This window comes from Lineus longissimus, chromosome 7 (assembly GCF_910592395.1).
Source record: "Lineus longissimus chromosome 7, tnLinLong1.2, whole genome shotgun sequence".
NCBI classification, from domain to species: domain Eukaryota; kingdom Metazoa; phylum Nemertea; class Pilidiophora; order Heteronemertea; family Lineidae; genus Lineus; species Lineus longissimus.
Genome location: NC_088314.1, coordinates 1,759,392 through 1,780,823, shown reverse-complemented (window position 1 = coordinate 1,780,823; position 21,432 = coordinate 1,759,392). Strand labels below are relative to the sequence as shown.

Here is a 21,432-nt window from a genome sequence, read left to right as displayed (position 1 = left end):
ACCAGACGAACATTTCCGGGTTGGGCTATTTTTAGAAACAAGGGAAAACCAGAGAATTGAGGTTCAAGTCAATGTTCGGAAATGATATAATTGAAGCAAAAAGTCATAATAATATAGCCAAAATATACTTCAGTAATTTTGCAGCAAATATGTCAGTAAAATGATGTAATTTTTGTACATATCCTCCAAAGAACTTTGGTGGAATATATGATTTTGTCACATTATACTTCAAACCCCAATATCCTGCTTGTCCTCAAGTTGTCGATCGCCCTCTTTCAACCTCTCAAGGAACTAAAATTCACCCTGGGGAAAACCCGATTCCAGGAAATAGCATTTCTCTTTATTTTCTGTGATTTTTCCGGTGATTGAAAGGAAGGTACCAGAAATTACCAATCCCTCGACTTTGTTGGCTTTACAAGGAAGGTAACTGTCACTCCCTTGCTCCTTCTGAATGAAGTCTCTGACTGTCTGAATATTAATGGTAAAATGATTGATATCGAATGGAGACCAACAACACTCAACATGATCATGATGATGATGGCGATGCTAGTGAAAAACAAAACCAACAGTCAGCAAGTCAGTTAGTACAGTATAGGCCTAGAGTACCGGTATAGGCAACAACAAAATCAACAGTCAGCAAGTCAGTTAGTACAGTATAGGCCTAAAGTGAGTACCGGTATAGGCCTTTGCCAACATATATAGGAACGACCTTACAATCCCCCGTTCACTGCCCAAAAAAAAGGTAATCGGTTGACTAAAGAAGCGCAACTGTTCAATGAATTTATAGTTGAATGCGATTGAACTAGGTCATTTCCGATTTTAACCCCCACATACATTCAGTGTAACACCAGCAGCCTTGTGTATGCTATTTGTGACTATTGTTATGTTATGTGTACCCACCATACCCTATCGGTGTAAATAGGGCCCTATTGTCTCATATCATACAATGGAATGATACATGTACTGTGTTTGTCCACTTTTCATAATTTTTCAGCTGCTTTAGGTGGAGTAGAGATGACATTTCCGTGCTAGTTACTTTCTCAGTACAAAGATGTCGCTGAAGTACACCGAAGCTGATGTTGATGAACTAAATGACTTATTGTCTGCAATGAGCTTATGTGATGATAATGGTATAGATTTTGGAGATCTTGAGACATTGGGAGAATTTAAGAAGTTACTGAAAGATCGTAAGAGAGCTTGTGGGAAAGATGATCGAACCAAGGTAACTATAGGCTGTGTGAAGCTAATGAAATAGATTTTGGAGAGTGGAGACACTGAGAGAAATAAAAAAGTTACTGAAAGAGTGGAAGAGAGCATCTGGTAGAGATGATCAAATAAGTCAAAGGTTATTTAGATAACTGAAAAGGATCTCAGGTGGTGTGGTCACCTGAAGACTAAGATCTATCCAAGTTCATTGGCCAAATGTAATTAGACATCTGTTCTTTTGTTTGATCAGAAGCAGGATCGATTCCGTCAGATCACCCAAGCTGACGCCGAGCAGAGACGACAACTTGGTGAAGTATACAGTGCGTTACTCGAGTTCTTCAAACTCGAGGGATGTGATGAAAAGGTGGAAGAAAATATCAATAACCAGATCCGCAATTGTAAAGAGCAGATTGTGGAGCATGACTTCAAGTTAAGGAACGATGGCTGCCCTATATTGGTCACTGGTAAGTAAGTCTTCCAAGAAACAGATTCAGGACATGAATTAAGGAAAACACAAACTTTTTTGTTGACTTATCCAGGTTTGCTGAGACAATTGCAACCCGAGAGGAGAGACAAAAGTCTTATTAAGTCCTGGAGAAAAGGACCAAGAGCCACTTAATCACTAGATCTTTGACATTCTCACAACTGAGTTGACTATTGATGCCCTCCCTCTATCCAATTCTGTTGAAGATTTGCACTGTTCTTTTCATCATTTTAGGTGAGACAGGGGCTGGTAAAAGTAGCTTCCTGAACCTCCTCCTCGGCAGTGACATCCTTCCTGTTGATCATGCCCTGAGCGCCACATCCACCATCTGTGAGCTACACAACAGTGAGAAAACAGAGGCAGAAATCTATTACGGGGAGAAACACCCGAACAAGAAGGAAGATAAAAACTTTGAGACAGTAACACTTCCCAGGGATGACCTTCCTGAAGTTCAGAAGAAATTGAAAGAGTTTGCCAACATTGAGGACCGAGAGAAAGATGTCAACAAGTTTGATCTTATTAGGATCCATTGGCCAATTCCGATGCTGCAGGTAGGATCGTCTGTTAGTTCAGTGAGATTGCTGACCACTGACACCTAGATAGGCCGTGATGAAATATGGTAGAAACTCCCTATTAAGGACACCCTCAAGACTGGCAAATGTTATCCATAATGGTGAAGTGTCTTGACAACAGAGGGTGTATTGAATGGTATTAGACCAATTCAGGACCAATACAGCTTACGCCATTATTATACTCGTGGTTTTTTTCCATCGATATGACAGGCAGCACTGTCGTGCTAGCAGCAGAGAAATCGGGCCATTTTGACAGATTTGCGATGATGGAAACAATAGGGTGTACATATTCCTTGCAGCATTCTCATATAATGATTTCATTCATCGCAGGGCAATGTGTATCTGGTGGATAGCCCTGGAGTTGGTGAGAGTAAAGAAATGAACAAGAAAGTCCTGCAGTATTTGCCAAAAGCTGCTGCCTTCATCTACATTGTCAACAGTAGTGTCAATGGTGGGGGCATCTCAGAGAATCGGGTAAGTCTTCATCTATAGTCAAGTTGTAACTATTTTGTCTGCATCATTTTGGGCTTCAGAGCACAAATTTCTGGTTGGATTACTTTGAAGTTTGGTTTTGTTGATTCGGTTTGCTTTGATCCTTGCTGGCAATTCTGGTAATGGTCTGAATTCTAAATCAGCTTCAAAGTGCTCCTCAATCAGCTTTATTGCTACTAGTGATACTTACTCCGAAATTGTATCGATAAAAGTTTGTTCTCCTTTTTCAAGATTGAGCTCATCCTAAAGCAGATCACATCAAACACGAGCGAAGGACAGCTTCAAGTCTTCAACCCGCAGTCGGCCATTTTTATTTTCAACAAGTGGGACGAGGTCCCTGACGCATCGAAAGAAGAATTAAAGAAACGCAACATCGAGAAGTTGAAGAAGATGTGGAGTGGATTAGATGAAAAGAAACAAATCTATTATCTCTCGGTTAAACAGGTGAGTTGAGTATTTTCTCTGCACCATTGTCTTACTTTTTACCAGTCGATGTTGCCAGGTTCAGGGCTGTTCATGTATAGGATACCGTAAGAGGTCGACTGCACAGTTCGTTAATTCGGCAGCCAAGTAAAGTAAACTTTTCCTTTGTTTAGGCCAGACGTCTTTTACAAATGGAAGCTGGCGAGACAGATGATTATAAGCTTTTACTGGATAGCATCTATGGCTTCATGGAGATGGGACTGAATATCTGTATTAGGAACCATCAGAGGTGAGCAATGGTTATCAGAGGGAAGCGATTTGGTTTCAGGAAACAGGCAATCACTATACCTGACTGAACCATCTTGAAAAGGCTTTGGGAGGCCAAGTGCTAACAATTATTTGAATGAAGAACAAGAATTGAAGAAATAAAATTACTAGTCTGATGACAACATGTGTGGAATCATTTACTTTTAGTGTAAATTGTTCAAGTTTCTGACCGCTTTTTTGATATGTTGTTCAGGTGGCTTGAGTATGTCCATGGTAGGATCACCAACACGATCCAGACGAGAGTCACCAATGCTAAGCGTAGTAATGAAGAGAGACTGAAGATAGCCAATCATATAAAACACAAGCTTTCACGATTACTGAATGAATCCAAAAAAATCATAGAAGACTTGCAGGAGCTACTTGAAAAGAAGACTGTGAAAATTGTGACGAAACTTGCGGAGAATCTCCGGCTTAAAAAAACCATGGAGAGAATAGCACGCCATTGCTGTGAACAGGAAATACCCGATGAAGAGGACATGGAGAAGAATCGGTTCATTTGTAAGGACTTGATTCGCGAGGCTTTGTTTAAAGAAGTCGCAGACTGGGAATCAGAGCACAGAATATTTGAGACGACGAAGAAAAATTTGTTTGGAGCATTCCGCAAGAAGTTTGCACATGTTGAGAATGAGCTCCAGCGAATTGAGAGACTGATGCAGGGTGCTGGGTCGCTGCCTCAGACATCAGCTTCCGGTGGGTTAATGGAGGATGTCCCAGAAGACGGGGCACTATTCTCTGCTGCAGAAAAACTAGTTCTAGGATTGACCTCACCAATTTGGCTACCATTGGCAATCATCGCATCAGCCATTGCCCTGCCAATCATGGGTTCATTGGCAATACGGGATAAAATCCAACACGATCGCAAATTACTGGCTTATCGAAAGGATAAGTACAAGTACGTCTTCCAGTGGACCAAACAGGTGATTGATGCCCTGAAGGATGAGGACATCAAGAAGACATTCGTCGAAAACCAGCTTTCTGGTCTATCGGATTACATTATGAAGTTTGAGAGTATTATTCCAGAACTTGTTGAAGCGGACAAGAAACTTATCGAGGATGTTGAAGGGGATATCACAGCCACCAAGGATATACTGAAAAAGTACAGCCCTCTATTGGAGCAGGTTAACACTAGTCATGGCTTCCTTCAGCTGTTTAGATTCAGGTGGGTGTATCCAATAGGATTTGTTCCTAATTTCTTTGATAGGGCAAACAGTCTATTCATTCGTATTACAAAAATATTAGGCCTACTCCATCAATCTGTCTGGGGCGAACCTTTTTTTCCCCGAGCGCTAAAGTGGAAAAATTTGAATTTGTCCGGGTGCCGTGCCTGGACAGGAAGCACACTGGATAATATCCTCGCTCACACATTCTGACTATGTTGTGGTTTCAGGAACTTGCTGAGTGACGACCCAGATGTTTTCAGTGAGGCAGACATTGAACGAAAACACATCATCGGGACAGGTAGTTTTGCTGATGTTTGGGTGGTAAATCTGAAGCGGGATGAAGGTCAAGTGGAAAAGGTCGCAGCCAAGGTCATGAAGGTCGAGCTGACTGCTGACAATGCTATGGATTATGCATTGGAGAGGGAGACATTGATGTAAGTTTTAACCAACATTAAAAAGTTGAATTGTTGAATGTTGGAAATCAGTCATGTTCCTCACATTGTGTCATGGCTCTCCTTCTCTTCCACAGCAACTTGCAAGATGAAAACATCATCCGCTACATCGGGACGATCCTCGACAGCAACCAACGCCTGACACTACTGCTTGAACTCTGCAAGTGTACCCTCGCAGACATCGTCTACACCCAGCGAGAGAAGAACCCGGGACATCAGACAGATCCCGAGAAACGTTCGGTTGCATTCGAGTTCATTGCAGATGTCTCTCAGCAGATTGCCAAAGGGTTGCTGTACATTCATCGCAAGAGCTACATACATCGTGACCTCAAGACAGACAATGTCTTGGTAAGTGAAGTTGAGTTAGTACAGTTTACCAGTAGCCTACTGTCTTTGAAGGGAGACTATAGAAATGAGCCAGCCTGATGAAATCTGGGTTGGAGTGCTCATGTTTTCTCTGGGAAAAGAAAGTTATTTCTGATTTAAGGCAGTCATTGTAAAATACCTATGAGATAGGTTGAACTGACAGCATCCCATTTTATGTAGAAAACAATTTCACTGTATTTGTGTCAACATTTATTTCAAGCTGACGGATAATGGTGTTGTCAAACTTAGCGACTTGGGCCAAGCTAAGAGGGAGCGGGATGTGACCGGTACCCAGAGAGGGACGTACTTGTACACAGACCCCGACATCCTCCAGACTGGCCTGGCAACAAGGGAAGCTGACATCTACAGCCTTGCCATGGTCATGTGGGAGCTTTGGTATGGCCAGCGTGTTTTTTTCGACCTGCTGGATGCAGGGATGTCATGGATTGAACTTGAGGGAAAAATCCAGAAGGACGACTACAGACCTACATTTACAATCAAAGGATGTGTTCCCCCAAGTCAAGATTGGCAGAATTTGATTGAATCTTGCTGGTGTGCAAAGCCAAAAGATCGTAAAAATACCAAACAGGTTTATGACGAGTTGTGCAAGTGGTCAAAAAGAGAATACGTCCTGCAGATGGTAGTAGAGGCAGAAGTTGATGAGCCATTGCCAAATGATGGGCAGGTGATGATGCCCAATGAAGAGGAGTCTTTCTACTCGTCATACGTAAGACAACTGCGGTTGGTCAATAGCATTGATTGTACACTTGACTCCAGGAGTGGTGAGGAGTCGTCACCGGGTCCGATCATGAGGGAGATCAAGTACGAAAGGGTTGTAGACGAGGAGGAGATTGCTGAAGTGTGAAAGGTTTGTTGAGGATGCTGAGCAATCGTACTTTAGAGTCTGGAATGGGAGTTGTGGTATTCTAATACAATGATCAGTTGTGAGACTTCTAGTGTTTCTTCTCTATAATTCGCTCTAACCAGAGAAGTCGGCTATAGAATTAGTGCTAAATTGTTCAGCTTTCTTTGTACAGAAAATCGAATCCGGGAGGGTTCATTACGAGTAGCTTATTGGCTGACAACGTCATGCACATGGACACATTATTAAGTTGTTGGCTTTTCATGTCTGTTCAGCTGCCAAACTGCCATATTTCAAATCTTCTGAATAATTTTTATATCTTACCCGGAACGTTAGATTCACGCTGTTAAGATTAGTCGACTACTTTATAGAAATGCAGTTTGATATTCTCTTGAAGGATTCCTTACCATTCCATTTATGACACTTCTTGAGTACAACATTCATTATAAAAGGTGCTTTTAGACATGGTGCTATGAAACAATGATGTTATGTATATGAATACTATTGCCGAGGAGATTGCAAGGGTGATGACTAATTCCAACGAGGTTGATTGCAGACACATTGAGAGGGATCTTAAGATGATGGTAGGCCCATAATCAATGGGTGTTTCTGTACTTTGTGCAGACCTTTGGCCGTGTATCTGCAGCACACCAAAGCTGGAACTCCGTCAACATTTGAATCGACCGAGACATATAGTTTTGATTATCAATGAAATGCAATAAACAAAAAAGAGACACTTGTATTATTTATTTTCTGAAGCTTACTCAACACCATCATTTTATCTATTTACTAATCATAAGTTGCAGTAAATCATATTATGTAGGAGTACAACATTAAACGGGGCCAAACAACTTCAAGTTCATGACTTCATGATCTCATGTGGTTCTTCGTGTTGTCTCTAGGTGGCATAGTTCAAGTTCGAAGTGCAGCCAACCCCCCTCTTTCGTGACTTGAGAAGGAAGTTCCAGACGGTGTTGCATTGTCCTAATTCAGATTGGGGTGGAGAGACCCGATGTGAATTGTCTCCTGGACTGCAACCTCAAACCACCTCCGTTCAAACTCCAAGATTAAAGCATTTGCAGTGTCCACATGAGGCAATGTTATGTGGCGGGATACATCTGATGATGATGAACTTGTACATGTCATTGCTTGAATTCTTTTTACAGTACCTTATTCTGCTATAGCACCATTTTGTATTTAGCACCAACATTATGAAAAGTCGTAAAAGCCTATAGAAGAGTGCTATATAAAAAAGGTAAACTTATCGTCATCTGTATCGTTATAGTGTATGGCGGTTACATAAAAGTATGATGTAAAAAGTGGAAGTGTGTCACTTCAGAGTTCTCTGCAGGTAATGTTCATGTAGACCCAATAAAAGTCTGCCATTAATCTCAACCAAATTTTGGACTACATGCGAGTTTCTCAACACTTTAGATTAGCACATTAGATTATCTCATACATCTTACAAGAGAAGATTGTCTGCTAATACAATACCGAAGTATGACATTATTACAAGCACTGGAACTAGAGGGAATCCAATGTGATACGATTCCACTTTACTCCTTGAATGTGTGCTGCATTTGTGACCCGTCACAGCTAAACCAGGCGCATGTCGCACAGAAGATGAGCCTAAATGACACCAAGAGATAATGGAAGAAATCTATGTGCTCATATTTCACAAAAGGCAGACAATAGAGAAATGAACAAACAGTCCGTCTCAACCTGCCAAGCTCAGAGCGACAAGCGCCTAGTTTTGCTGTGACGGGTCACATTTGTGGTAGAGATAACAGTTATCACAGTTCGGAATAGTAGAGTATTATTGTGATTATTTATAAATGGCACAGAATACTTGGTGTCACAACACTTCTCTGTTGAGACTGAGGACGCCCTTTCACCCCTCTGAAGTAAGAAGTCGGGGAGACACTTAATCCTAATCAGATTATCTGGCTTCTCCAATCTGCATCGGTGTTCTTGTGTCCTCTCAGAAAAAGTAGGGTGATGATTCCTCTCTCCCAGCACTATCAATGTGCTGAGAGACATCCACAGCCATCACGTACGGCTGAACCTTCTCTGTGATGAACTCAACCGTGAGCATTTTCCCCAAACTTTCATAAATTTGTTGACTAGTGTTACGCTTAGGTGATTGGTCAGCAGCTGTCTTGTCTCGCCAGCTGTCCTCCAGGAGTTGGCACCACTCGGGTATTGGGTGTCGATAGCCTGAGACATCAAAATGTGGTTTAAGTTCTCCTCGACGAATTTCTTCTTCAACTGCCTCCAAGTCGGTTAAATGTGCAGCAAAGACGTCACTATACACGATGAATCCAAACCATAGTTGGTACATGATGATAGCGAGGCTGTAGATGTCTGCTTGCTGTGTGGCTAGACCGCCGCGTAAAACTTCTGGATCGCGGTAGAACCGTGTGCCTCGGAATGTGCCGGTGATGCTAGACTCAGGTTTGGCCTGCCCCATGTCACTCAGTTTGAGAACACCTGTATCAGTCACCTGCAATCGAAATGGGTGCAATCTGAGTTGGCTTGATGTTCACAAATTTGCTTGTATCTTACATCATCCACAAGCACCATAATAGGCTCGTTGGTGAATGGGTGAGCAGAAAACGATACTAAGAGGAACACTCAGAATGATGTGAGGGAATTGTTAGAGTCGAAACTAGGCTTCAGAGACTTCTGATAGGACATGTACAAATACACTGCAATGGCTCTGCCATTGTGATGGGTCTACAAATGTATAACACTCACCAATATGTTTGACATCTTTACATCCCGATGCACAAATTTTTTGTTGTGGATGAACACCAAACCATTGGCAATCTGGCGGGATCGGTCCACCATCTCCTTGAAAGCCAGTACAAACTCCTCCTGATCTGTCTGCTTCCCTGGGACTGGCACCTTGCCTCCAAAGATTTCATATGCGAGGGTGCACCTGCACAACTCAATCAGAAGGACGAATCTGTTGTCGTTATTGATAGATGTACCTATGTACTGGATGATGTTCTCATGGCTGAGCGACCTGTGGATACACATTAAGCAATGGTCAGGTTCATCTCTTGTTGAATATGGTATGTTCTACTGGTCAAGAGTTTGGACTTATCAGTTCGAATCTGACACCAGACACTAACACTTTGATGCCATGTTCTTTAAATATGACATAGAGCGTCTTCCTTGTACCTGTCACCATGCCGAAGTAACCCATCCAGGTGAGAGAAGTTAGTAGCTTGGGATCGACTTCACCTCCTTTGAGCCAAAGACGAAACTACTATAGGCCAGTAACCCCAACTAGCATCAAGCTGTGTGGCGCTCGACTTATGCTCACATGATCAAACATAAGAAACAGATCTCACTCACTTGAGGATGTCTCGCTCCTGTGTAAACTCAACCGATGTTCTCTCAGTGAGCTCATCCTTCATCACCTTAGCTGCAACTCTACATGGTTCTGTCTCTCCTCTTCTTATAAGGGAAACTACATACACTTCACCGAATGACCCGCCACCAAGTTTTTCCTTAACGGCGATGGCAGAATCGGGATAGAAGTCCGGCTCCTCCTCTTGAAGAAACCTGGAAAGAACACAATTTCAAATTGGTCGCATAATAGGAAACAGCTCTTGAGCTTGTCAATAAACACCCATAAAACAACTACATGTAGGAGCATTACTACCCACAATGCGTCTTCTCAATAAAGCTGGCTCAAGGTTGGTTCACAGGGACTTAATGCAAAATATGGGTTAATATGGTCAAGTCAGGGTCCGGGGTGGGAAGAGAACACCTCCCGGGGCCTTGGAAAAAATCCTAGGCCTATACATGTATATAGGGCCCCGGTATCCCGACTTTACCATATTAACCCATATTTTGCATCAAGTCCCTGTGGGTTGGTTGGAGTAGTGAGTTACTAGTCGGTGCTTCAGAATTTGTTGAGATATGATGAGTTGTATGGCCCTCTACTTCTACAACCTGGTGAATAAAAAGTTCAGATCCATAGGCCTACTAACTTTAACTTGATGTACTGTAATTTCCCGAAGCTTTTCTTCAACTGTTTGTGCAGTGGACTGTACTGTCCTTCAATGTCAGCCTGCTTCCTCATCTCACGTTCTACTTTCTCCATCAGCTTCACATCTGCATCGATAATCTGTGGGATCTGTCCCTTGAAGTGCTCAAGCTGTTCACCGATCTGCATCATCCGCTTCTTCACAACCTGCTCCTTGATCATCTCTGCTGTTAGGCCCTCCACTGCTGCACGTGTCCACCTCCTTATAAAAGGCATCCTGTCCCTTTTGTAACTCACCAGTTCTTGGTGTTGTGTGATAATGTCATGCAATGCTATTGTTGCTAAGATAGGTAGGGATATTGTCAATGTTATTACAGCCAGTGGCAACCACACAGGTGCAGTCAGTCCCATAACCAGCTTCTCTGTGGAGGTAAATGATAGCCCCTGACCGGGACTGCCTGGTTTGATGAACAGAGGTGTAGTGTTTGTCCCACTTGATGCAGTTCCCTGCATCCCTCCTTCAATCTCCTGCAACATACTTCCCACTCTGTAGAAGCTCCTTTTGAACTCGGCAATCAGTTCGGATTTTGAATTTTCAATCAACCTTTTGTCTGATTCCCATACACGTACTTCTTCTGTTATCACCTTCACAATGTACTCGTTGCACCAGCTCTCATTCTCACTCATTTCGTCTGCAGTCTCATGGTCATCGAGCATGTAACATTCCACTGCCAGACGTTCCACAGTTGCATCGTCAACTAAATGAGCAACTACCGCAGCAGCTATTTCATCCATTTTTGTCTTCAGTTTCTCTTCCAATGTTCCAATGACATTATCTGCCTCCTCTTTAAGTTGGTCCAATTTTTCCTTTGTTTCTTTACCCAACATTGCATTTTGATGTCTGGTTCTCTTCGCACTGGTGAAGTTTGTCTGAACAATATTCAGAAGCCTACCGTGAACGAAACTCAGCCACCTGCAAAATAAACAAAGGTCACAAGGACTACAATCTGAGGCCCGGTTGTGACATTGTCCTGCAGTTAAGAGGGCTACAGTCCGACCATTTCTGGGCCGTAGAACAACAAAGTATGGCAAGTTGCAAAGGACTTTAGTGCTTGGAGTAGAACCACAAATGTTTGTTATTTAGCATGTGGTTAGGACATCAATTTCAGCTTCACAGTAAATAGCCATGTTGCAGAGACACGTGTACGTGACAAGAACCAAATCATCGACACTCTTTACGATTCCTTTCTCCTTAATCCTTTTTGTTTTCACCCGGTGTCATTTCAGTTGCAGATACAGACCCTTATAATTACCTGTGATGGTTATCAATAGTGAGATTGAGGCTTGTCTCCATGAAGTGATACAGGCCATCTAATAGTGCCTTGTACTCCCTTGTTTCTCCACCTCCCATGTCCAACTTCTTTTGAGCCTGAAATTTAGGGTGTGTTGACATTAAGATTCCATTGACACTGAAATAAAAAGTCTAATACCTGGTGTCATCCACTCGTTTTAGGTAGAGAGCATCTCATAATACATCAGGTAATGCATTCCAATCTGCATTAGAAAACTACCTGCAAGTGTCTTCACTTGGTATATTTGATCTACCGTAGGCCCAGCTTTAAAAGTTGCGAGTTGTCATAACTATTAATATGACCTTCCGTTGGAAAATTGTTGACCACCTGACTTCATGATGGTACCTCAAGTACCAGTGATAGAATCAACCTAACTGTCTAAGCTGCATCTATCACAACTGTCTTACAGCCGGAGAAGATGAAATACCAAGTAAGTAAGAAGTCTGTTGTACCATATCAAGATCCTACAATCGTGGTGCATGGCTTGTGAAAGTCAATTCTCACCTCCTTTACTGACAAACAGTAAACCTGTTTTTCCTCCTTAAGCCCAGGCCAGAGTCTCTTGAGCTTATTGATATTGCGCCTTCGAACGTTCTCCCTCGCACTGTTTTCAACTTCGTCCCATTGATTGAGAACAAATATGGCCGACTCTGGATTGAACACCTGAAGTTCCTCGACATCCTTTTGATTGGTCACTGGCTCCAGAAGAACCTCAAGCTGAAAATGAAGACATTATGAAGGTATCAGTACTTTTCAAAACAAATATTTAAAAAATGGTCAAATAGTAACCAACCAATTAAGAATAGGTAGACCTAAATGGAAAGTTTTAAATTGCAATCTTATGTTCTCTTCTAAGTAGGCCAGGTCACACGAAAAATGTTGTCACCCCAGCATGCAGCACTTCATGATATTCACCAATCGAAAAGACCTGAGACTAGAAAGCTAAGCAAATCTAACATGTCTATTTTCCTAGAGAAGGTTTTGCTACCTAATGCAAACTAGTCTGTGTCATGCCATCATTTCTGATGAAAACATGAATGAATGTGACGTATTTTTAGATGACATGTCCCATTCAGTTTTCTGTTTCACATACCCGTCCTTCTGAAATCCCTCCTCCATTGATGCTGCAATTGATAATGTAGATAAACGCAGCTGCCTTTGGAAGGTAACTCAATACCTTTTCTGACATAGCTTTACTCTCACCAACACCAGGACTATCCACCAAGAACACCTTCCCCTGCCGGAGCAAGACAAGAGAAACTAGTGACTACTAGCACATGTTCTAGCAAAGAGACTTCCTCTAGCATAAACTGATGATTACATTTACATGATCACCTTCACACCTCGTTATGCAAAGATTGAGAGTAACACCGTTTTTTACACCTTGTAACTTTTTTGGACGTGTTTTTATTACTATTCTGCCTTATCTGAAGACAACGACAAGCTGTGCGTATCTGATATTGCTATCTTCACCAGAAAATGACGACTTTTCAGTGATTAATTCATGTAGGATTTAGGATCAGAACATTTAGAGGTGCCAAAAAATTCGATTTTTTTTCACTAGGATAAATTTATTGCCCTAAAAAGCAAAGAAATTTACAATAATACGAGGATGAGACCAATGAAAAGGGAAGCGTGGAGGGTCATACCTGAAGCATTGGAATAGGCCAGTGTATTTTGATCAAGTCATAGATTCTCCTTGTCCGATCCTGTCCAATGGTGTACCTCTGCAGCAGCTTTTGAGCAGATTCAGGATTCTGAATATCAAGGCTTAGAATCTCCCGATTCTTTCCTTTGTTTATCTCCGGGTGATGTGGGCCATATGTGATCTCAGCATCAGCTTTATTGTCGTCGTTATGCAGTTCACAGATGGTCGAAGTTGCATTCAAGCTGTCATCGACTGGGTTTATCTTCGAGCCAATCAAGAGATTTAAAAAGCTGCTTTTCCCAGCCCCACTTTCACCTGCAAAAAATAACGATAACACGCTAAGAGGGAGCCCTGATCTTGAAACATGAAGAATCTAATTGATGCTTTCTCTCATATAACATGTCAGTGTGGACAGTGACAAGTTCTTCTGTCCTCCTGCGAAGATCATAATCTCAAACTCTGTGAAGTACATTTCTGATCAAATTAATAAAAAGAGAGATTTGATGTTTACACTACAGCCATATCATGTTAGGCTGAGATAGGAGTTCACATGTGCTACTGGCTGCTAGAAAACTAATTAAGCACTTTGACAAACCTGCCACAAGTATGGGACAACCATTATCCTTGAATCGGTTATAATTTTGAACAATTTTGTCTTCACAGTATGGAACAGCCATGTTAACCAACTGGATTACATCATCTGTGCATTGTTCAAGAGAGAAGAAATGCAGCAGTTCTTCATAAACACTGCAGTGTAGTGTCCGAAGCCCAGCATCTCTTGCTGTGAAACCTCTGAACTTCTCTTGCATCTGTAAAAACAATGCAATACTGCAATACCTAAAAAATACTTGACTTCCAATAACCATACCAAAAGAATCCCAATTATCCCAAGAGAAGGCTAGTTTGGAGACAATTACAAACCCGGATGAAGACACATGAACAGATCTTATTGATTGATATACATGTAAGTATTTTTCTCAACAACAAACTGAGCAAGGAGATAGAGCTTCATAGCCTAGTGGTTACCACTGCTGGCTACCACGCAATAGGGCCCGGGTTCGATCCCGGGGAGAACCCAGGATTGTATTTCTGGATGAACCGGCATGGCTTTCAAGGAACTAAAATTCCTGGCTCTTCACAACACGTACATTAACATATGAAATACTCGAGGGTCTGTCGGATGAGACTAAAAGCCGTGGTCCCTTGTACCTGAGTGTCTATTGCCAGGGCAAGTAAAAGATCCTACATAGGTGGACAGTAGCCTATAGTGGACTCCATACCTCCGGCAAAAATCCAATAGGGTTACGACGCCGGTAATGATATGATGATATGATATGATGATGAAACCTTGTGATAAAGTCACTTACCTCAGTCCTGCAATCAGGAGCAATTCTCCCAAGGAGATTTCTTCTTGCCCTTTCCTTAATCTCATCCACGTTTTCCAGGTCATCATATTCAATGTTGTGCTGAATACAGAAGGCAATACCACTAGGAAGATCCACCAGGTTATTGACGTCCGTTTCTGTGTAACTGCGAATTGCAGCCATCCTGAAAATTTAAAATCACCATGGTTGGATATATCATGATATGGTGTGTCTGGAGTGAAATGGAAAGAGGAAAGTAAATCAACTCAACAATTCCATCCAAGGGATTGCATGAAGGTTTCAGAGCTAGAGCTGCATGGTTCCCAAAAACAGCATGATGTGCAAAGCAAGGAGAATTGGCGAGGCTGTTCAAAAAGATGGTCACTGACAAGTGACACCAAACCAATCAGGTCACCATGACATGATGAGCCAGATGACCTAAGCTCTGCATCTCCGTCTGTCCTATTCCCCTATCTTGCTCCAGCCAAATAATTCAAGAACCGAGATATATCTCTTAGTCTTACTCTGTTCAAAGTTAGATATTCAACACAAACAGCCTGGGAGGCAATGGCTTGAATAACATGATATGATAAGCAACAACCAGGAAGTGACTGCAGAGTGGGGAATTCCAAAATATATCACTATCAGTGTCACACTTGGAAAAAAGCAAATTAAAGTCCCCATAAACCGGTACACCAAAATGTTGTAATTTGTTAACAATCATGCAATGTGGTATGGACACCCCCTCTTCTCAAATTGCCCTTATTTGCCAATGAAGGGCTTACTCGACTTTTAAGATATTTCAAATATTCCCGCTAACAAAACTTGTCCTGACATTCATTGACATGTGTCAGAATGCAACTTTCTCGCCAAGTTGAACTGCGACAGTACCCTAAAGTCTTGCGCATAAACTTTCTGAAGCCAGCGTGACAGCACACAATGAAAGTACAGTACGTAGTGCGAAATCGGTGGAGCTCTGCGCCGGACTGGCAAACAAAAAACATGAAAATGGCACCTCCACCAAGCAAAAGTTTTGTGTCTCTCTGCCTTTTCCTGAATATCTGCTGTTCTATCCTAATCGTATTGATAAATAAGTGGATCTACACTCATTATCATTTCCCCAACATAACTCTGACATGCATTCACTTCGTAGTTACGTCGCTCGGGCTTTTAATTTGCCAAAAACTGAACATGTTTCAACCCAAATCTGTGCCCATTTGGGATATGCTCCCTCTATCATTGACGTTCTGTGGATTTGTGGTGTTCACGAATCTTTCACTGCAGACCAACACTGTTGGTACTTATCAGCTCGCCAAGACCATGACCACCCCTTGTATTATTGTGATTCAGACTCACTTTTATAGTAAATCGTTCACGACGAAAGTAAAACTGACACTGGTGAGTCCGACGAGTGATAGTGATTTGTGGATGTGGTGGCATGGAGCCATGATGCCACTCCCAGCGACCACCAGGCACCAGCCACAGCACTGGAGTCTGGTGGCAGTGTGGCCCCTGGCAGAGCTGGCCCTGGTGGTGTAAATGCACCACATTCAAAAGTTGGCGAGGGCAGCGGGTAGTCATGAATCATTGAATGTGTAATATATGTCTGGCCTGTACCATATATACAGATGTTACTTGTATTACGCATTTGTCATGACATTACCCGCTGGCTCACTTTTGAATGTAGTCTATCGTATTATGTTTCATTGCCTGTATGGAACTTTCATAGGAAAGATTAGGCCCATTTGTTCTGGGTCAGCCTATCAAAGATTGGCTCACTGGTCTGGGTAAAACAAAGAACAGCATTTGGAACAAAATTTTCAACTAGCATCTATCACTCGGAGGTATCTCTGAAATATTTCTAGATCAATTTTTTCTGAATTTTTGCCTTTCAGATTCCGATCACCATTGGTGTTCTCCTAAACTCATATTTTGACATCCGATTCAGTGTCTTAGGAACAGTATATGCAACACTTGGTGTACTAGTCACATCCCTTTACCAAGTGGTAAGTATCAGGAAAAGCTATTTGCATTTCTTGTAGTAACCTGGTAAAGGAATCTTGTGTTTGGGAAACGAAGAATTATTCACTGCATGATTATCTGCTTCCAGGAATTTGCCTTATCCATAAATGTCTTCCCCGGGCATTGTTTCTCATTTCAGCTGGTCGGTGCCAAGCAACATGAACTCCAAGTCAACTCCATGCAGCTGTTATATTACCAAGCTCCACTCTCTGCCGCTCTTCTCGTCCTAGTCATTCCATTCTTTGAGCCTATCATTGGACAAGGTGGAGTGTTTGGACCATGGTCATTTTACGCGCTGGTGGGTATAAAGGTCTTCTACTCTATAATGAATATCATCTCTAACCTCCCATACCTCTTGTTTTTTCAAGTTAATAGCAGTTCCGTACTGTTAGATCATAATATCTATTCATCCCAACTTGGTCTTTTGAGGACAAAGTCACCACCAGAATGGTGCGATAAGATCTACTTTTAAGCACATTGTTTGTATTTTCAGCTCATGGTTTTTCTCTCTGGAATGGTTGCGTTTACAGTCAACCTCAGTATCTACTGGATCATAGGCAATACATCCCCCGTCACTTACAATATGGCCGGCCATCTTAAGTTCTGTATGGCGCTACTTATTGGTTTTACTATCTTCCACGATCCTTTAACGTTAAGACAGTTTCTTGGAGTGGTGACAACTTTGGCTGGTAAGTGTCCAAGTCTGAAATTGATTCAGAAAAAATTGAGTGCTGCGCTAGTCTTGTTTGTTAAGTTACAGGGTGTGGCCATCTTCACCAGTTTTAAGGCTACTCCCCCTGGCTGGCATGTCCACTTAATGTCATCTTAACTTGGTTGATGTTGTCGCCCTGGGATTCATCGAAGACAAAACTGGAAATGAATTGGGAAATGATGATTTTGCGAGTCACAACCTTGAAATATTTGTCCTGCTACTCACAACACTTGATATCCCGACTTCGATAGGCATGGAGGAGATATTGCAAAGTCAAGATTTCTCATTGATATATGTCTTATTGATACGCTGTCCTACGAGGTGGTTGATTGTCCCACTTTTCATTCCGTTTCAGGTGTCATACTCTATACCCATTTCAAGCTGGAGGAACAGAAGAAGTTGGATTTACCGACGTCCAAAATGGGAAAGACAAGCACTACCTAAAGACTGGCCTTTAACACTCATAGTCAAAGTTAACTTTATGTACAGTAGAACTTCTCTGGTAAGGACACCCTTGGGACTGACTAATCCTGTCCTTGATAGAAAGGTGCCCTGATTACAGAGGTCAAAAGACAATTCATCTGGTTGCAGAATCACTGTACCTGATAGAGACGCAGTTCTGCTTACAGAGGTGTCCGCTAAGGGAGGTTCTACTGTATTTCACTGGTCATTACAACAATCATTCATCATTTGGGGACACACTGGTGGAAGATTATATTTTCTCAGTACTATTTAACTTATTCTGATACAGTGGAACCCCGGTAACACGACCACCCAAGGGACTAAGCCGAAGTGGTCGTGTTACCGGGGTGGTCGCGTTAGTGAATTTAAGAATCATAAGTAGGTTTTCCCGCCAAAACATCGTCCTGCTGTGTGTACATTGACATGCATTAATGACTACGCCACCGGGTGATTCGATAATTTTGTGTGTATATTACGAATAAAAAATCATTTTCTTGAGTGTTTTGCGTTTAATTTGCAACTTATGTAAATGAGTAAATAAACTGACGAGAGCTAATTAGACCAAACATTACATTAAAACTTGAGCATGCTAATTAGAACAAGCATGTAATTCACACCATCGGCAGCTGCCCTTCTTGATGTCAAGCTAATATTCCCGCTAACATTGAGAGAGGTGATGTGAGAAGATGTTGAGAATTCTTCCTGATGTCTTCCTGCTTTAACATTAGCCAATTTGTACTGGTACTGATTAAATCATCTTTTTAATAACGTATTTTATCAACATTACGACGTAGTAAGCATTCTTTACTTTGAGTATCGGTACTCTTACTAATCAACATAATTTATTTGTCCTAAAAACTACGTGTGCATGCCTCTTGACATCATTTAATACTAAATGATGAAAAAACAAACCGTGAGTCGAAAAGAAAGTTTATTCTTCATTTTATTTGCGCTTACATTTGATCAAACCTTGGAGGAATTATACTTGAAGTATAGTTCCTCCAAGATCAAACTCACTTACACATCATTTATTTTCATATGGATTCCCATGGTCATTGTGTTCGAGGTGCTAATTATCAACACGGATTTGCGAGAAGGTGCCAATTGATACCATGCAGTCATGGTTGATTACGGCAATTAGGCCTCATAGTCACGTTAGCGGGGTTAATTTGCAGTTTGGGACCGACCAAGCTGGTGGTCGCGGTCTGGGTACCGGGGTGGTCGTGTTAGCGAGGGCCAGTTAATGGGAATTAGAGAGAAAACCATTCGGGACCGGAGAATTTTGGTCGTGTTCGCGGGGTGGTCGCGTTACTGAGGTGGTCGCCGACCGGGGTTCCACTGTATTTTGCTTTGAAAATAATTTCTGTATATGGAGCTCTGTTCGACTACAAGCAATACAATGTACATATGCATATTTGGAAAATTTAAGTTTGGAAAATTTATACCTAGCTTTATATGACATTGTTAATGTTACTTAAGAAGTGATACTTAAGGCAGATAATTGTATTGTGTTAGATTTATATTGGAATGTTCATGTTTGAATCTCATGATTGTAGTTTATGTGGTACTATATTGGTACCAAAGGTATGCAAGTGCTGGCCTTAATCTTGCCTTTGGGGTTTGGGGTTCTTAAATGAAAAACTATTCAGTTTCAAGCATTTCAGATGAACATTGCCTCCTCCTTTTAACGTGCTAACAATATAATGTGGAATATAGTTTAATAAAGACTACATGTAGATTCTTATAAACTGTTGGTTTTTCTTAATATATTATTGCATCCTCACCAAAACTACTGGACAGGTACATTGGTTCATAGATTTGATGGGATAAAACATGTCTTCAGTTCTGCCTGATTGTGACTCTGTCCCTGGTGGATGGTACCTCATCACAAGCAGCACCACTCGTTCCTCCAACTCTCTTGACACAGACAACTATCTTGTAATGGCAATCTGTTACCTTTCCCCGTCTGGCACTCGTCCATCCCTCCTGTATCATCCGTCCTCAGGCTGTGCCATCAATGCAGGCTATTATCAGCTTGTCCCTAGGACGTTGATGCGATGGAGCATTCGTTCCATGGACAGGTTGTGTCATCGATGCAGCCTGTTGACGGTTTGTGCCTAGGACGTTGATGCAACGGAGCATTCGTTCCATGGACAGGTTCTGTCATCGATGCAGGCTGTTGTCAGCTTGTCCCTAGGACGTTGATGCTACGGAGCACTCATTCCATGGACAGGTTGTGCCGTCAATGCAGGCTGTTGACAGTTTGTCCCTAGGACATTGATGCTACGGAGCACTCATTCCATGGACAGGTTGTGCCGTCGATGCAGCCTGTTGACAGTTTGTCCCTGGACTTGATGATATGGAGCATTCATTCCATGGACAGGTTGTGCCGTCGATGCAGCCTGTTGACAGTTTGTCCCTGGACTTGATGATATGGAGCATTCATTCCATGGACAGGTTGTGTCATCGATGCAGCCTGTTGACGGCTTGTCCCTGGGGTGTTGATGCCACGGAGCACTCATTCCATGGACAGGTTGTGTCATCGATGCAGCCTGTTGACGGTTTGTTCCTAGACTTGATGCTACGGAGCACTCATTCCATGGACAGGTTGTGTCATCGATGCAGCGTGTTGAGGGCTTGTCCCTAGACTTGATGCTACGGTGCACTCATTCCATGGACAGGTTGTGCCGTCGATGCAGCCTGTTGACGGTTTGTCCCTGGACTTGATGCTACGGAGCACTCATTCCATGGACAGGTTGTGCCGTCGATGCAGCCCGTTGACGGTTTGTCCCTGGACTTGATGCTACGGAGCACTCATTCCATGGACAGGTTGTGCCATCGATGCAGCCCGTTGACAGTTTGTCCCTAGGACTTGATGCTACGGAGCACTCATTCCATGGACAGGTTGTGCCATCGATGCAGCCCGTTGACAGTTTGTCCCTAGGACTTGATGCTACGGAGCACTCATTCCATGGACAGGTTGTGTCATCAATGCAGCCTATAGACGGTTTGTCCCTAGGACTTGATGCTACGGAGCACTCATTCCATGGACAGGTTGTGCCATCAATGCAGGCTGTTGACAGTTTGTCCCTAGGACTTGATGCCACGGAGCACTCATTCCATGGACAGGTTGTGCCATCGATGCAGCCTGTTGACGGTTCGTCCCTAGGACTTGATGCAACGGAGCACTCATTCCATGGACAGGTTGTGCCATCGATGCAGCCTGTTGACGGTTCGTCCCTAGGACTTGATGCTACGGAGCACTCATTCCATGGACAGGTTGTGTCATCAATGCAGCCTGTTGACGGCTTGTCCCTGGGGTGTTGATGCTACGGAGCACTCATTCCATGGACAGGTTGTGCCGTCGATGCAGCCTGTTGACGGTTTGTCCGAGGACTTGATGCTACGGAGCACTCATTCCATGGACAGGTTGTGTCATCAATGCAGCCTGTTGACGGTTTGTCCCTGGACTTGATGCTACGGAGCACTCATTCCATGGACAGGTTGTGTCATCGATGCAGCCTGTTG

The 21,432-nt window shown here is 42.6% G+C and overlaps 3 protein-coding genes across 4 annotated transcripts; 2 read left to right on the top strand and 1 right to left on the bottom strand.

Moving 5' to 3' along the window:
- The first annotated feature begins 299 nt into the window (after positions 1–299).
- Positions 300–7,099, top strand: LOC135490704 (uncharacterized). Its single transcript, XM_064776081.1, has 11 exons — positions 300–423; positions 995–1,222; positions 1,457–1,670; positions 1,925–2,241; positions 2,593–2,736; positions 2,986–3,198; positions 3,351–3,466; positions 3,698–4,663; positions 4,892–5,098; positions 5,194–5,464; positions 5,703–7,099. The coding sequence occupies exons 2-11, from the start codon at positions 1,052–1,054 to the stop codon at positions 6,345–6,347; spliced, it is 3,264 nt and encodes a 1,087-aa protein (XP_064632151.1). The 5' UTR covers positions 300–423; positions 995–1,051; the 3' UTR covers positions 6,348–7,099.
- Positions 7,100–7,713: 614 nt separating this feature from the next.
- Positions 7,714–15,563, bottom strand: LOC135490705 (uncharacterized). 2 transcript variants are annotated; one of them, XM_064776083.1, is made up of 11 exons: positions 15,494–15,563; positions 14,712–14,892; positions 13,940–14,153; positions 13,346–13,659; positions 12,790–12,933; positions 12,201–12,413; positions 11,658–11,773; positions 10,349–11,317; positions 9,708–9,917; positions 9,102–9,372; positions 7,714–8,847 (listed from the first exon to the last, which is right to left on the bottom strand). In XM_064776083.1, exons 2-11 carry the CDS (start codon positions 14,889–14,891, stop codon positions 8,326–8,328), a joined length of 3,153 nt encoding a protein of 1,050 aa, XP_064632153.1. In that variant the 5' UTR covers position 14,892; positions 15,494–15,563; the 3' UTR covers positions 7,714–8,325. The 2 variants fall into 2 exon arrangements, with proteins under 2 accessions (XP_064632153.1, XP_064632152.1); XM_064776082.1 differs by lacking the exon at positions 15,494–15,563 and adding an exon at positions 15,233–15,318.
- A 146-nt stretch (positions 15,564–15,709) lies between these two features.
- LOC135491440 (solute carrier family 35 member E3-like) lies at positions 15,710–19,646 on the top strand. The gene is made up of 5 exons (XM_064777313.1): positions 15,710–16,106; positions 16,604–16,714; positions 16,870–17,028; positions 17,224–17,419; positions 17,798–19,646. The coding sequence occupies exons 1-5, from the start codon at positions 15,711–15,713 to the stop codon at positions 17,884–17,886; spliced, it is 951 nt and encodes a 316-aa protein (XP_064633383.1). The 5' UTR covers position 15,710; the 3' UTR covers positions 17,887–19,646.
- The last annotated feature ends 1,786 nt before the right edge of the window (positions 19,647–21,432 follow it).

Coding starts and splice junctions, on each gene's coding strand:
- LOC135491440 (XM_064777313.1), top strand. CDS start 15,711: ATGAAAATGGCACCTCCACCAAGCAAAAGTTTTGTGTCTCTCTGCCTT. Junction 16,107..16,603: donor CGAAAGTAAAACTGACACTG/GTGAGTCCGACG, acceptor TTTGCCTTTCAG/ATTCCGATCACCATTGGTGT. Junction 17,029..17,223: donor CATGGTCATTTTACGCGCTG/GTGGGTATAAAG, acceptor TTGTATTTTCAG/CTCATGGTTTTTCTCTCTGG.
- LOC135490705 (XM_064776083.1), bottom strand. CDS start 14,891: ATGGCTGCAATTCGCAGTTACACAGAAACGGACGTCAATAACCTGGTG. Junction 11,774..12,200: donor ACTGTTTGTCAGTAAAGGAG/GTGAGAATTGAC, acceptor CCTAAATTTCAG/GCTCAAAAGAAGTTGGACAT. Junction 9,918..10,348: donor TTACAGTACATCAAGTTAAA/GTTAGTAGGCCT, acceptor TGTTCTTTCCAG/GTTTCTTCAAGAGGAGGAGC.
- LOC135490704 (XM_064776081.1), top strand. CDS start 1,052: ATGTCGCTGAAGTACACCGAAGCTGATGTTGATGAACTAAATGACTTA. Junction 3,199..3,350: donor ATTATCTCTCGGTTAAACAG/GTGAGTTGAGTA, acceptor TCCTTTGTTTAG/GCCAGACGTCTTTTACAAAT. Junction 5,465..5,702: donor TCAAGACAGACAATGTCTTG/GTAAGTGAAGTT, acceptor ATTTATTTCAAG/CTGACGGATAATGGTGTTGT.